The 16,967-nt window shown below is 39.6% G+C and overlaps 1 protein-coding gene across 1 annotated transcript in view; it reads right to left on the bottom strand.

Annotated features, from left to right (window-relative positions):
• Positions 1–16,967, bottom strand: part of TENM1 (teneurin transmembrane protein 1) — a 526,446-nt gene that overhangs the window by 111,106 nt on the left and 398,373 nt on the right. The window contains exons 19-20 of the mRNA XM_046672513.1: positions 10,090–10,233; positions 2,639–2,888 (exon numbers count right to left, since the gene is read on the bottom strand). Of these exons, the coding sequence (XP_046528469.1) occupies positions 2,639–2,888; positions 10,090–10,233 (394 nt within the window). The remainder of the gene's footprint in view (positions 1–2,638; positions 2,889–10,089; positions 10,234–16,967) is intronic.

Genomic DNA, 16,967 nt, shown 5'->3' with positions numbered 1-16,967 from the left:
ATTAATTTCTGAGTAAAAATGACAAATAATGTTTGCTGACATAAACTGGTTTGATGGTTTTGACTATAGTCAAATAGAAAGTTGCCTGTCAAATAAGTCAAAATAATCCTGTATATTCAGTCGGCTTATTTCTCTGATGGCCAATCACAAGAGTGTTGGAGTAAAGAAGGGAGAACTGTTTTTTTCTCCTTGAACCTAAGGCAGGGAATCTTAACCATGAGTTGATAAAAGGAAGTCATCCACAGGAGTAGGTTGCTGCGGGGCGGGGGCATGAAGAGTACAATTTTGTGTGAATGTGTTTTTTCCTGGGGAGAGGGCCCAAAGCCTTCAAGAGATTCTCAAAGGGGTCTGAGAATTAAAAAAATGTTAAGAACTACTCTAAAGGATGTCAACTCAGAAAAGCCAGCTAGGCAAACTCAGGCTAAGCAAGAGAGCCTGGGTGTGTGATCTCATGGTGGTGTGTGCACGCCTATGTATTAGAAGAGTTACGAGAATGAGGGAAAACAGCACTGTGGAGTAAGAACGAACAGAGGGAATGGACACTACTTCATACTGTTGGAAGCTAATTTTTCTTTATACTGAGAAAATCACTTTGCAATTACGGTCCAAGTCACTCTATTTTATTCTTCGAATGACTTTGTGTAGAAGGTCATAAGGTACTTTGGACTAAAATGCAAATTTGTGAACTGTTAAGGATCCTCGACCAAGGGAGAATCTCATCGATGAATGACAATTGCTCCAACTTAGGTAAATTTGCATTTAAATTACAAAGGAAAGGACTTAGCTGGGTTTTCTTTATAGTAACATGATTATTGTTATTATTTTATAGATAATTCTAAGACTTTTCCTTTAAGGAGTTAGCTATATAGGGGCTAGCTATATAGGCTTTCTAGGGTTAGCTATAAAGGCTCAGGAAGACAAGGTCTATGTTTCCTTCATGGCCAATATCTACATGACTGGAAACATTCTGACAGTGAATGAATTGTTAAGTGCTCCATCTATGTTTGGCATCATGTAGATAAAGCATCCCTAGGGTTTTGAAAACAATGTATAATGTTGTATAAATCATTTCCAAATCCAGGCATACAACCATCTTGGCCTTCCTCCTTGACTTTCCAGTAAGTAGGTACCCAAAGAGACATACGGATGGAAACGACAAGTCCCTGTGAGGTGTGACCTCCTGAGGTACATGAACACTTGATTAGGGCAGGGGTGCTATGAATTAGCACCTCTCTAGACTCTCTAGATGTGCTTTATTTTTATAAAATCTTTACAGTCTATTTTTTTTTGTTAGCCAAGGGATTTAGTAGCTTTCTTCTCTATGACAGCTTTTGCAATTATAATTAAGAAATGTATTAAAACTGGAGTGAACTAATGTGAGAAAAGGATGGGGGCTTGGGACCAGAAGATTTCCCCAGCCAGGTGCGAAGGACTAATTCAGAGAAAAGAGAGGTAGATTTCAAAGCAAGCACGAGAATCTGAAAAATTTGGAGGAATGTCCTTATGTAACCAAATTTCCATGCTTGTGTGAACAAAGCATTAAATGAAAATGACCCATGACTTTTCATATGTTTTGACTGGCCTTTGTACTCTGTACATACACGTTGCTCCATCAGTGTCTCTGCTCTCCTAGTCACTATTTTTGGTCACTACTTTTCAAGTCAATGAGGTTATCCTTGAGGTCAAAACAATTGTTTTATGGAATAGTTTATAGGATGGCATCAAAATCTTCTGGGACATAGAGAAACTTTCAGCCTAATGTTCCAAAGGCACGTGTCAGTGATAAAACTGTCATAACCAATTAGAAGGAAGGTTCTACCAATTTACTCAAGGGAGAGAAAGCAGGTCTGTCTATCCCTACTGGGATGGGAGTGGATGTTTTCCTTCTCTGGGACTCCAGAGGGCATATGTTTGTGTCTTATAACCTCAGAAAGGGAGAAATAAAGCTGATTAAGCCACGGTCTATTTAGTTGTAATCTTGGAACTTCAGAACATGGAATACTAAAAGGCATGAATTCCTTTCAAAAAGTGTCAAAATACTTTGTACTGTCAAGAAAATTCCTACAACAGAGTGAGAAAGTCTAAAGATGAATGTTTTAATCATTTATTTCCCAATGAGATAGAGCTTTTCAGGGTAAAAAACTAGTTCTTCCTCCCTTATCATGTCACACAAACACAGACTTCCATTTTCTTTTTTATGAAGTGACCACTTCAAAAGATTGAACCTAGAGAACTTAGAAAGTTTAGCCTCTTGGATCTGGCAACACCTCTACCTGCTAGAATGGAATAGATATTTTTGTTCAATCTTCATAGTGGCCAGCAGGGGCTGAGTGACTTACCTGAGCACTTGGAAGTATTGAGATCCATGTCAATGACGGCAATGTACACAGGGAGGGCCACACATACAGGGGTGTCAATGCTTCCTGGTTCTCCAAAGCAATGCTTAAAGGTTCCTTCAAGTAGGAGCAGTGGGCATGTTGACCTATGTCCTTTGTCCCTATTCCTGCATCTTAGCTCAGTGCTACTATACGGGCAACTTCATTTTCTGCTCCTTCTGGCAACGCCTGCCTTGTCTCTTCATGTTATCTCATTCTTGCCTTTATCCGCTAAGCAAACATAGAGATTAGAGGAGACTTACCTTAATTCCAAAATACTAACGGAGTTTCCCGAGGGAAATATTCGCCTTACAAAATTGAAGTCGCCAACATACACACTACCATCAGGGCCAGAAGCTAAGGCAACAGGAGCAAAGAGTTTGTTGTTGTGAGCTGGGCCATTGCAGTTGGTACAGGCTACACTCCGTTGGTGTCCATTACCCATTATGGTTGATATGACTGGGGGCTGCTGGGAAATGAACATATTTTCTCCATTCCCTTTATGTATGATTCCTGGAGCCAGGGGAAAAAAAAAAGAAAGAGAGAGAGAAAGAAAAAAAATAAAACAATTACCACACAATATTCTCAGTGACATTTTAATTTCCCTCTCATTGTTCAAAGCAAGAAGGCGCTTTGGCCTGGCATAAAAGAACTTAAGAGTGAAGCAGACAGCCCTTGGTTTTGTTTAACTGCACAGCCACGACAAACAGTAAAATAATGCTTTGGCTTAGTTTGTCCATCTGTTAAATGGGGAAATACACCCAGTCCCTTTAATGCTGATTCTGAATGCCTCAATAAAGCATTTGATGACTAACGTTTGTCTCCTGTTCACTTTGGGCTCTGTGAATCATCTGTAGCTAAGTTTTCATCTCTGGCTGACTTTCTCCTGATGCCTGGCATATACCTCTCTGACTTCAAATTACTCTCACTATGCAACTGGTTCCTGAAAAGGGAATATCAGTCAATTTTAATTTTAACCTTAGCAAAACACAGTCAAGAAGGTAATCTACTTCTGTGAAAAGAAAAGAAATCATACTGCTAGAATGCACTTCAAAGATATAAGAAAAATACTTGAATTTTCCACTCTTTTGGACCATATCTCACTATCATCAGTGCAGGAAATAGAGATACTGACTTATGAAAATGCTGGAAAATACTGTGCAATCATTTTCTTTGGGCAATCTCATCCATTCTCACAACTTTAACTCTCACCTCTATATGCTGAAACTTTCTCTCGTCCAGAGTTCTCACCCGACAAGTCGTTTCCTACTAGATCTCTTTAATTGGATGCCCCACTCCAAGTACCTCAAACTCATCGAGTTTAAAACTGATCTCATTATTTTTCTGCACCCCCACCAAACCCTGCTCTTCCTCCTCTTTTCCCTACCCATCTTATGCATGGTATCATCATGCTTGTATTTACCCACGTTGAAAATGGTGGGCATCATCATAGCTCTTCTTTTCCTCATTCTCTAAACCTAATTAATTACTAAACTCCCATTGATCATATCTCCTAAAATATGTTGAACCAGTTTCATTGTCTCCATTCCTACTACTACTGTTTTAGTTTAGTTTTTCTTAACTTCTTGGTCTCCTGGTCTCTAGGCGTACCTATTATCTCCAAACCACCGTCCACACTCCTGCCATAGAGATTATTCAATGTGTGACTTAAAACCTTTCAATAGCTCCATATTCCCTATGGGATAAGGGACACATTCCTTATTATTAAGGCATACAAAGTCCTTCATGATTTGATCCTTGCCTACTCTTTCAGTCTCCCCTCTCATTTGCCTCTATAGCAAACTATTTACAATTACTTTCACATACTTCCATTCCTCTCTGCTTTTGTACATGCTATTCCCTCTATCCTGAATGCCTCCTCATCTTGGCTGCTTGGGCAACTCTTACCCATCCTTCAAAGCTCAGCTCACTCCTTCCCCTATGCTCTGTGCAGGCAGATTAGTTACTCCCTCCTCTGCGCTCCCAGTTTGTTTTCCATAGCTCTATTAATACACTTATTCCATTGTATGATACAGTTTTCATTACTTCTCTATCTTTCCCATTAGAACATGAGCTCCATGAAGGCAGACCCTCTGTCTTACTCCTTTCTGCATTTTAGTGCCAACCTCTGTGGCCAAGTCATTCTAAGCGCTCAGTAAGTGTTGGAAATAGGCTTTGAGCCTCTTGTAATTTCCTTGTCCAAATCCCAATGATTTCGCAAACCTGCTGAGCCTGGGCAGAAAATCCGAGAAACAAGTACTGCTGCGCTAAATAGCTCAAGTCTACCCAGAATGAGCCAGGGCAAGTAAAACAACCATGTTGGGAGGAGGCCTGCCAATGTGTCAGACTGAAGTAACTGACAACAATGAATGACTGCAGTTATGCTGCACGGTCTTATTTTCTTCTCCCATGACCCCTGCTATCTATCTCCTCAGACTGCCTGTTACTCTCCCTTAACATTTCCTGAAATGTCTTCCTCAGTTTTCTTCCAACTCTTGGTCACACAGTACTACAATAGAAGCTATTGGTCACTCTGAAATAGGAACATTGCTGGCAAAAATAATTAAGAGGGTAAAACATGCACAACACTATGGCACCAAACATGTACTTGGAAGGGATCTTCCGGGAAAGAGAAATCCTGTACATCATATAGCCTTTGTATTTCAAATCTAAGTAGTTTTACTTTCCCTCCCGAGGTGATTTTGGGCTGTTTTTTCAACATATGATCTGCTGGAGTAGCTATGAGTTATCAACAAAAATCTTTTATTGCAGAACTATGATCTTGAGGATCACTACTTTCTTATTAACTTTATTAATAACTCTTTCAGGCAGCAAAAAAAATTTCTTAAGACTTAGAATAGTTAATTAAGTAAGATTAATAGGACTGAATTTCATTTCCCAAAAAACACTTAATTGCAGTGTGATCAATATTGCAATTTAAATGAATTGGGAGGAAGTGAATGAGAACTGGAATGACAGTTGAACAAGATCATTGAAAAGAAATCTCCTGATGATCACTAGCTGAATATCCTACCAATGAGACTATGATATGTTCTCTAATAAATGAGGAAACATACTGTTTAGCATGTCAGTATTTCCGCAATGCACTATAGGGTACATCATTCAAAAATATTTCCAATTATTGGCTTGGAAATACCAGATTTGCTATTAACATCTATTTTCACAGGTAGATCTCCATTTTTTTATATCAATATAACGGTATAGTTAACAATTACCTTGAAAATGACATGTTATTACCAGGCTCCTGGCAATTTAAAAACTAAAGATGGCTATTCTAAACCATTCTTCTAAGCCTGCAACTCTAAAACTCCCCTTTTCTATTAGAAAGCCCAGCACTCCATCAAAGAAGAAGAATGATTAAAGGAAATAAAACATAAGGCAATGTACTTTCTGATTACATCTCAACAATTGATGTCTTGCTTTCATGCAAGGTACTAAAGTGCCTGTGTACTGAAATTACCATTCCTGTTTAAAGCTGAAGCAATCAAAACAAAAATGGGCAAGCCCCTTTTGTATTGCCCGGGAAAAATACATCATTTTGAAGGGTGTTTTTGTTATTTCAAGAATCTGTTTAACCTTCCATTACATACAACCAGGGCATACCATCTAGCAACAATGATTTAACACCAATTCTTCTGCAAAAGGTTGCTTTGAAAATATTTTGTTTATGCTCCTGGAAATCTTGATCAATTACTGCTGCCTCCCTTCCAGTTTATTCTGCCACACATGCTCATTTTGAAAACAGAATCAAATGATCCTAGGACAACACACATTATTTATATGAAGGCCAACTTCCTGTTAAGGATTGGGTGTCTTGTTTACAGTCAACAAAGAAACCTGCCTGGATGGGGCCTACTGCACATTTTCTCCCCTGAGTTTTACTTTTCTCTGCCAAAAAGCCAAGTCTGTTGTGTAATAAGTTAAGCATACTTTTAAACACACTACTCATAGCCTCCTGCTACTTTGCTCAGAACTCCTTTTGAAGCTTATAAATAAGTTTGAAATAAAAATTTCCCTTGGAAGCCAGTGGGTGGTGCTTTATGCTGATTTCAAAGAAGAAACCATTTTTCAGACTTATGAACAACAGGGGACACAATACATATTTCTCTTAGGACTTGACTGAGAGGATATAAACACAAACTGGGAGCAATGCCAGTGTGATCAGTGGAGATTTACTTCCCCTCCCAGTAAAACTGTGTGTCGACAAACGACTGGCCTATCTTGGAGGCTAAGTTAAGGAAAATTCTTTGTCCATTTCAGACAGATGACAATGCCCAATTAGTACTCTGGATTGTTCTTTCTAATTATTTTTAACACTCAAATGGCAGGAAACACTAGGGAATATGTTTGATATAAAGGTATACTGTGACAAATAGCTTAGCTCTGTAATAGATGACTCATGTACACATTTTAAATTTTTCATAATTTTAAGGAACTGATTTGTCTTAAAAGGAATGACTATGCATTCTCTGTAATCACTAAGAAGATGTATTTTGAAGGAATATTGAAAAACACAAGTTCCTGGTGTTTTTTGTCTCAGTGAAAGTAAGAACCATCTATATATTGATATATGTCTGATGGCATAATATTTGGAAACAATTCTCCACAACCAATGGTTAGTTGTCAGTTAAATATAATTGCTTCAACTGGAATGATAAATGGTCTGAAAACACTGCCTACTAGAAACTACCCACTGCATAATGATTTTGGAGCCAAAGAAAAACTGAAGAATTGAATGGCAGCAGACATCCAATCTAATTACAGTGTTTTTCTAACTAGTGAGAGAAAATTGGGGGAAGATAGATTCTTGTTTCTAATCTGCTGTCTCAGATCAAAAAAGCAGGGTGCCTAAAAAGTTAGGCTTTTTCCAGAAAGAAGTGGAGTGGGGGAATTTGGAAAGATGTCACTCTTGCCTTAATCAGTCAGAAGACTATCTGACCTGAGGGGGAAAGAGCCTTGCTTTCTAGATTGGTCTTCCCAATGCTGCTCCTTCACACTTATCGTTCCTGCTTCTCAAATTGCCTTTATGGGTGGGATTTAGACTTCAAAAACATCATAAGGCGGGGGTGGGGGGGGTTCATGTCCAAGGTCAGGCTGAAAGGCACTGGCACAACTGGCTTCAGATCTCTTTCCTGGAAAGTGTGACCAGCTCTTGGTTAAAAATACAATGTGCCTACAAATGAGATGATAAAATGAACAAATGTTCCTTTTTAAAAACCATCCAAAGTAACGTTTCTTCTCAGAATAAAATTCTCAGAAAGAGACAGAAAGCAGAGTTAGTGGGACTGGGGTGAGCACAAGGGATCTTTCTGGGGTGATAAAAATATTCTAAAACTGTGTTATGGTGATGGCTGTACAAATCTAAAATTGTACACTTAAAATGGGTGAATTTTATGGTGTCTAAATTATACTTCAATAAAGCTGTTAAAAAGATTCTCAGAAATAACTTGTTACCCATTACCTAAAAACTACTGGTGAATTAGGGGTGGGGAGAACACATTTGTGGAAATCAGGGGGACCCCCCAAGGACAACTTTCTGAATGGCTCCTCTCTGTTCTGATTTGTTCGCCTGTGTGAAGCAAATGGTAAGAGGATATAGGACTGGGAGCACACAGCTGGGGGCTGACTCGATTGAGGTCATTTCCCACTTTGTATTTAATGTCAATGACAGGCATTTGAAAGAGACAATCCATACAAGCCAATAAAAGTGAGTGGAAAAGAAACGGCTGCTTAAAATGTCAAACTCTTTCAAATCAAAACAAAAACTCTAATAATTTAATAAGTGGGATCTGCCCTTTCGTTTTTGTATTTTTAAAACTGTGATTCTCCTTTTGACAACAACAAAAAAGTTGACATTTTATATCTGTGGCTGAATCTTTGCTCTTAAAAAAATAAACAATCTGAAATGGAATTTAGAGTCTTCCTTGAAAGGGGAGAAGGAGGTATAATGGGGGCACACACCAATGGACTCCTTTACCGTGAGGGTCCCACACTGTGACTATGGTAGGTGGTCTCATTCTATGATTGAAGCAAACCTGGTTAGCTTTGCCAATCAAAATTTCCCAGCCCGCGCGGCTGGTTGGCTTGGTTGATTCAGCTGTAGTGCAAACAAAGTAAGATCGTAGGTGTGATTATAAAATTGATCTCTGAGCCTTGGTCAGTTCATGGCCTGACAAGGTAACCTGACCTTAGCCAGCTGTTTCACAAAGGTAAGAAGGACACAAGGATGGCTGGATGGAAGAGTGTAGCTGCCTCAGTATGTTCACAGCCCCAGTCCTGGGGAAATAACCCAAAGTACACGTCCTACTAAAGATTGCCCAGAATCTGCATCTTTAGGTGAAAAGGAATATGATGAAATCTACTGTGAAAACTTGCCAGTAGATGTTCAAATGAAAGCTGGATGGAAACACCAATGATTGGTTTCCCAAGTGTTTTCCCAGTTGGATGAAGCATTTATAACCCAGGTAGCAAAATCAGTTTATCTTAGAGATGCATGGGCTCAAGAGCTACCTGTGGCCCCTTCTCCTGATTTATTTAACATTTAAATTGCAAACCAGGAGAAAATGTCATCAGGAAAAGTGATCCAAAGAAGGTAAAGATTGAAGATGAGAGTGTCCTGGTTCTCACCACGTTTTCCTCTTTTCCTAAATCCAGGACTTATGGGACTTGAAACTAAGTGAAGTCCGGGACTGCATTCTTTCTCCAGATTTTCACTTCTTCCCATCTTCCTCCTACCTCTTCTCCTCTTTTACCATTACTATCCTTTTACTCTATTCCTAGCTTCTTCTTGGCTATACTGCCATTTATGTGGACAAACAGCCGTGGTGCAGAGAAAGAGCACATGGCTCTACCACTTAGTAACTGTGCAAATTGGGGAAAGTCACGTGACCATTGAAGCCTCAGATTACTGACCCTTTCAATGGGGTTAATGCCTCACTGCAGGGTTGTTGTGTTTAAAATGGGACAGAGTTCACTAAAGCCCTTTGAAAACTGCATCACATTGAAGATTCATTAATTCTAAGGCACACATTTTAACATCTCTGAAATAAGTATATATCCTGCAATCAATGCATGTCATAGTTTAATTGGCAGCATTTTCCATAAAATAATGGAGTACTTATAATTTATGGTGTCTTAGATTATATGATATATGGCAATTATTTTTCCACTTTTTAAAAGTTGGTTACAATGTCAGAGAAACTGGTTAATCACTTAGGATAGAGCAATAATGAAGATGATTCTTTTTTTTCCTTGCGTTTTCTCCCCAAATCCCCCCAGTACATAGTTGTATATTTTAGTTGTGGGTCCTTTTAGTTGTGGCATGTGTGACACTGCCTCAATGTGGCCTGATGAGTGGTGTCATGTCCACACCCAGGATCTGAACTGTGAAACCCTGGGCCGCTGAAGCAGAGCGTGCAAACTTAACCACTCGGCCCTGGGGCTGGCTCCGAAGATGATTCTTAAAAACCCAGTTTTATATAACTTTGTGATCAAGCGGTCTCAGTATACCAGCACTAATTCAAAATCAGATTATCATATTCGAAAAGAAATATACTAATGTGGTCATCTCGAGGTGGTGGACTTACAGGTAATTTTATCCTTGTACTTTTCTAAATTTTCTGCAATGAATATGTATTACATATGTATACAGCATTAGAAAACAGTATTAATAAATATTTAAAAAGCTGCTTACCACTTTGAGGATTCAAAATATGATGCTTATTCAACGACCAACCTCCTAGGTTAGAAGCATCCATCTCAAAACCTTGTAAGATGACTGTCCTTTTCTCCCAGAGAATAAAGTCAGGGCACATTTCATATTCATACCCCACAGATACTGCAAACAAGGAGTTAATAACACATTAGAAAATTTTAAAATACTTCCTTCCTTTTTACACTGGTTGATAATTCTGTGAATATTGCACTTGCTACTGAATTCTGATTTGGGTTGAAATTTGACTACAAATACCTTTCACCTAGCACAGTACAGCGTAGCAGTTAGCATAGCATTGGACGTCCAAAGGCGAGCAGTCAGTGCACATTGGATAAATATATGAATGAGTGGGTGAATGAGTGCTGTCATTAGGTAGGTACCATATGCTTATGGACATTAAACTTTAGTGTGGGCTTTTGGGTTGGAGGCTGTGTTGTAAAGCTGAAGGAGTAAGTCCTCTGAAGGCTTAAGCTCTGGTGATGTAACTTCTTTCTTTACCTTCGTTGGAGAAGTGCAGGGAGGGCTGCTTTCTTATCTCTCTCGAGTGCAAAATGCACTTAGGAAGCTGACTTTGGAGTACTGGGTCACTCATACAACAACTGACTACACATGAGAGTAATAAAAATCGATTTGCCCAATTTATATTTTCTCTTGTGCTAACTGGCCTTTAGTTTGCCGAGAAGCCTGAGTTTGCTTAGAGTACTGCATGCTCTGCAAGAGTAAATTCCACCTTATGCACATTATACTTTGGTTTCTGCATATAGTTAACCAATGGGACATCACCCAACATTTGGCTTCAACTCTTATGAAGCACAGATGTTGTGCATTAAACTCAGAACCCTGGTATGCCACTAAAATGGGAAGTGTGGAATGTGGTGGCTTGGGTGCCTCTGCTCTACTGAAATATGTATAGCTCAAGTATACCAAGTCCCAGCCGTTTTCTCAGTTGGTAAACCTGCTTACCTGTTGGAACCCCTGATTCCTGATTCTTGAATTAAAATGCTTTCTGTCCTCATAATGTCCTAAGCCTGAGAGCACTGGCTCATTACGCTGCATACCCTGAAGCTGCTTTCTCCATTTCTGGCAGCTTAAAACATCCCTAGCTGGTTGTCTGCCATTGCTTTCGAGTACCTGCCTCTACCTGACTCTTTAGATGCCCCTGGAGAACTCATTCCTTCTTTTGTCATTTGGTTGTGAAAACTGGAATGAGTATGTTTGTTTAAACAATGCCAGCACAATAAGATGAAAAATTAAAGCAAATTAGTTTTGGCTTTTGGCATTAGGTGAAGAGAAAAGATGGTAATTTTAGTCGAATTGATTTATGTGCGCATATGAACGTGTGTGTGTGAGCACAAGCACAGATAAGCCAAAAAGTCCTTATGATTATGAATATACAACTCTAAGTTTGTGGATCACCTTGGCCAATTTTCAATCACAGGCTGGCTTCTCTTTGTCCCCCACTCCACCAAAGCTTTAATAAGGATCAGGGCTATCTTCAGGGTGTGTGACCTGTGCAGTTGCACAGGCGCCCATGCTTAGAAGGGCCCCACACTTAGTTTAATGCTCTCTACTGTCACCGTCTTGAAATCCTTAATAATTTTTTAACAATAGGCTCTGTATTTTCATTTGACACTGGGCCCTGCAAATCGTGTAGTTGGTCCTGATGGGGATGCCTTTCTACCCTGCCATCAGCTGGTGAAAACTCATAGAATGCAAACTCATTTTAGTATTAGCTCTAACCAAGCATTATTAGCAAGGGAGATCAATGAGGCAGTGGGAAAGACTAATCATAAAACGGAAATAATTTCTAAATGGAAATTAGCTTCACATCATCTGTGTCAATGCTGTTCTCTATTAAGGTGGATGGAAACACAGAATTTCAGGGATGAAAGGGATCTCAAAGGTAATCTAGTTCAGGTTACACTAGTGGCAGAAATCATTGCTGTCAACAACTCCTTGATATCTTATCATAGCCCCGGTACTTGCTAAAACAACTCCGGTATGGTGGAAAGATTTGCTTTTAGACTTCGAGTCAGAAAAGACTTCAACTCTTGGATTTGCCATTAAAACTAGCTGTTGGGCAAATTATTCTCCATCTCTGAAAGTTATCTCCTCATTGGCAACAAAGTGGTGCGGAGGTGGGGTGGAGGGTGGACTGGCATTGGTGGTTCTTAGACCCTTTCAGGTCAGGGAACCTTTTATTTTGAATCTGATGAAAGTTATGGATCTTCTTCCTAGAACAATGCATAGACACACAAAATTTTGTATATAATTCCAGAGGGTTCACTGACCTTCTGAAGTCCAAATACAGATCTCAGATCAAAGACCTCCATACTAGATAATTCTTATAATTCCCCTTTAGTGCTAACACCCTATGATTCTACAGTATGCATGTGATTAGTTCAAGTTGGGGATCGAACCCAAAAGCCAAGGAGAGCATTATATCTCCTGTTGGAATAATCAGGTGATGAGAAAGCATACTTAGGGCCATGTTGGTATGTGGGATAACACAGTTCCTGCTTCTCTCGCCAACAGTTAAAAGTCTTGATTAATAAATAATCACAACGATGATGATTACAAGTTCCCTTAAAGCCATCATCTCCTTCCCTGCCATTGCCAGGATCTGCCTTGTGTACCTGGTAAGTCTGATGAGCTCCCCCAGAATCCCTGCTCCAGAAAGTGATTGTGCAGTTTTGCAAATAAGTAGTGTGCCCTGGTGACCTCCGATGGTGGTTTGGAGCCTGATTTTTCCCTCTCAGTAACAGTTAAAGATCCTCCCAACTCTGTAGCAGGAAACGCTTATCTAAAGTATCAATTAAAGTGTTCTCAGTGCAATGGTAATGAGACATACTCTTTTCACCTCCTCATATCTGCTCTCTGAATTGCTCTCTAGTCCACAACAAAAAAGTGCGTTGGCTGCAAACCCTGCAATTATATTACTTTTTTCCCCTAACCATAGCAAATAGCAACAAGGCAGGCACTTAATAAGTTCCCTCTAATTTTTATTAGATTTACTAACTCCTGAGAAAACTCTATGAGCTAATAAAGTTATAATTTATACTTAAGACTTGTCCAAAATTCCAACTGACTTTAATGAGAATGGCTGTGTGTCAGGGTATTTTTGTATGTGGCTCCTTGCTCAGAGTAACAAGGCAAGGATTCTTTCTGACAGCAGCCCACTTTAACATAATCCTGGAACTTGCAATCGGCTTATGAGAAGGCAGACGTTTCACCCCACGGAGTTGAGCTGCTCTCCAAATGCACAGGGAACTGGCAAATACAGTAGCAACCAATGCTAGACCTCCTCTCATGGAGGTAGACTGTAATGCACTAAACACCTACTCTTTTTTATATAGTTAAATATGGGGAAAAAGGGGCTACCCAGTGGCTGGCACTGAAAATGCTGAGCCCTGACATTATACTCTGCGTGGTGCCGTGACAGCTGAGTCTCAGCTAAAAAAGCGGAGTGGACCACTGCCATTTCCCAGGTGACCTGTTGCCTATCACATCTGATCATCAGCATAGCATAGGCCATGAATTCAGCCTCTGGCACTCTGGAGTGGCGACTAGGAAGAATCGTGTAAGAGGAAGGAAAAAATAATTATTCAGCAACATTTTAAAGGAGCTGTAGAAGATAGACTAGTCTGGTAGTGAGTTGAGATAGGTGAGGAAGGGGGGTCCCGACTATACTGCCCAGGCGCTGGTCTAGTGGTCCCATGCTGGTGTGTATATATTGGGAAGGCAGTTGAGAAGAGAGCAATTAATATGGCAGAATACTTTCTCTGGACCACTTGACTGCCTCCCTTGTGACACCCTTAATTCTGTCTGGATTTCTGTCTTCCTGTATTCTCTCCCTCACCTCCACAGAGAGATATTAATGGGATGTTCCTTAACCAAGAGCCATTGGTTGTCAAGATAGGTTTGTTACTTTTGCAGAGAACTCTGTCCTCTGGTCACAGGATTGCACCTCTGATTTCACTGTTAGTCATCTTGCACATATTACACTGTCTTATAAAGAAGACTTTATCATTCCGGCTTATAAAGAAAGACTACAGCTTGCTCCCCCAAAGGCATATGCCATTGGAAAAAATAACTGAATGCTCATTCTACTTATCAGAGGAGCAGCATTTGTATGATGTGGGGACTACAAGAAGGCTGAGGGCCACAGTGCCCCTGATGCCCAATTAAGTGACTATGACATTCCTCCATAAGGGCTGGGATAGCAGATTGACATTAAATCGCCATGATAAAGATGCCATGCAGTGAAGCTGATGTGCAAAATATAACAAGATTAAGCAGATGATTTTCAACAGTTTCAGGTTAAGGCTTCAGAATTCATAATGGATGCATTTATGAAGGCAATATATAATTAAAAGTAGTCTGATATTCAGTGTGAGAAATTTACATGTTAGCTTCATGAACTCAAGGAACATCTAAAAATAATTTCATGACATTTAAAAGGTAACTAACAACAGAATCAAAACTTTCTTATTGAAAAAGAATCACTAAATAGAACTCTAAATATTTCTCACTCTTTTAAAATGGTAGATTAATGCAAAACAACAAGAACAAAAAACAGGAGACCTAAGGAACCAAATGAAGGCCATGGCAGCAAGAGACCAAGGCTATATAGATAAAATGCTATCTATTGGGAAGAGGCACCTGTTCCCAGAACTTCTTCTACCTTTTCCTATTTTCTAGTGATTTATCATATGATAGGATGACTCCAGAGGCTTCTCAATTTGACACATTGCCCAGTGGCCTGAAATGCTTTGTTTATGTATCTATTTTCCTGGCTTACTAAGAGTGTCAGAATCAGGTGATGAATTTTTATCAAGTGTCTTTCAGCACTTATGGAGATATTCACATAGTTTCCTCTTTTAATCTAGTAGGGTGGTGAATTACTGCAATAGGTTTCCTAATGCTGAACCATCTCAGTGTTCCTAAAACAAATTCTATTTGGTTATAATGTTATGATCTTTTAAATGAATCACTGGACTTGATTTGGTAATATTTTAGGTAGGATCTGTCCTCTACCAGTTTACAAAAATAAGGTTTAAACATGACAGTGCTAAAAGTGAGGCAGCTGGATGAAGAGAAAGTACAGGTAGGAAAAGTAAAAAGCATCTAGGAGTGAGGTAGCCACACAATGCTTTTGCCAAGAGGTCTTGTACGCCGAAACCTAGTATTAGGAGATTTTTTTCTGGCTGCTTTGTCTGAGCATAGCTGCAGAAAAGCAAACCTGGAATCTGGATGACCTATGTGCCACTTAAGGCAGAGTTATTTACTGGCTCACACCCACATTTGTGAGGGCCTTTGGGTGCTTGGGTACTACCCTCCTCTCCCTGGGCAGGTCAACCTTAGCCCCTGTCCTTATTCATTTGTTCGTTCAGTCATTCAACAAATATGCCATATTTAATGGGGACCTGCCATTGTCAGGTGCTGGGGATGTGAGGATGAACAAGATAGAACAAGATAGCACCCCTCTGCCCAGTGGAGCTCACCTTCAAGTCAGAGAACCAAATACAAAACAAATAACACACACACACACACACACACAAATTGTAATAAATGTTATGATGGAAAAATGTGGAGTTATTACGAGAGATTGTAACAAGGGAATTTAAGTTGGAATGGGGAGGCAAGGAAAAGCCTCTTGATGCAGAAGGGGTTTATCTCCTGAAGTCTAGGGAAGAGCAGTCTGGGCAGAGACAGCAGCATCTGTGTAGGGTTTTGAGGCTTGGTGTCTCGGGGGATTTAAAGAAGGTCAGGATGGCTAGAGAGTCAGTTTCTCTCTAGTGAATCAAAAACTAATGCAGAACAACCCCTTCCCCTTCTCCCCGATCCAGTACAAAACAAAACAAGACTAATATCCTCTAGCAGTATTTAGGCATTTTTCTTTGGGGAGATTTTAGAAAATAGATTCACCTTGAAAATGGACTTGTTATCCTTTGAAACAATGTGATGAGTAAAAGGGATGCAATATTGTAATGGAAAGAAAGGTGCTGCTGTTTAATGACTCAGCAAACCTTCCCTGGGCTGCTCTGTGTGGCAGGCAAGTGACCTGCTAAGCGGTGCGGATACAGCAGATATTACCCAGGCCAGGATAATCTGTCATGTGAGAGAGGCCATACTCTGAAGGGTTACCTACCTTCTGGAACTTTTATCCATAGCCTCCTTAAAATTATATCACCTTACATTTGCATAACACGTAAAAGTTAAATACAATTTTGTGTATATTATCTAATTTGAAGACTCACAAAAACTCACGAGGAAGATATATATACTCCCATTTGATAGATAAGATGATAGACGCAGAGAGGTGCAGTGACTAGTCCAAGGTCATCTAGTAAATGGCTAAAAAAGGCTAGTAAATGGCAGAAGCAGAGCTCAAACCCAGTGATTTTTTAGCAAAGTGCTTTTTTCCACTATGCTAGATCACAACTCTTCAGGGAAAAATTCAAAATTCAGAAGTGCTAAATAAATAACCTTTTATTTGCCCTGAATTTAAGAGATAAGGATTGGAAGCTAGAGATAGTCTTGAAGTAGAAGGATCGTGTATCTCGGTTGGCCAAAAACAGTATCCAGTTATGTTATTATTAACAGCATTCCCTTTTACTCTCATGAGTATCTTGGTTTGAATGATAAATTGTATGGTCACCCAATCTTGAAGAGATATCTTCATAATGCTCTGAGATGGATTGGTAGAGGAGACTGGGAGGCAAGAACAGTCCTAAATGCTGATTTAGAAAATAAGTTGTATGGTTTGGTAAATCATTTAATGCTTCTGTCTCTTGACTATATCATCTTACCAAAGACTGTCAAATTCTTATGCCTGAAAGTCATTTAATTGTGAC

This window comes from Equus quagga, chromosome 10, assembly GCF_021613505.1.
Source record: "Equus quagga isolate Etosha38 chromosome 10, UCLA_HA_Equagga_1.0, whole genome shotgun sequence".
Lineage (NCBI taxonomy): Eukaryota > Metazoa > Chordata > Mammalia > Perissodactyla > Equidae > Equus > Equus quagga.
This window is presented reverse-complemented; position numbering and strand designations above follow the sequence as displayed.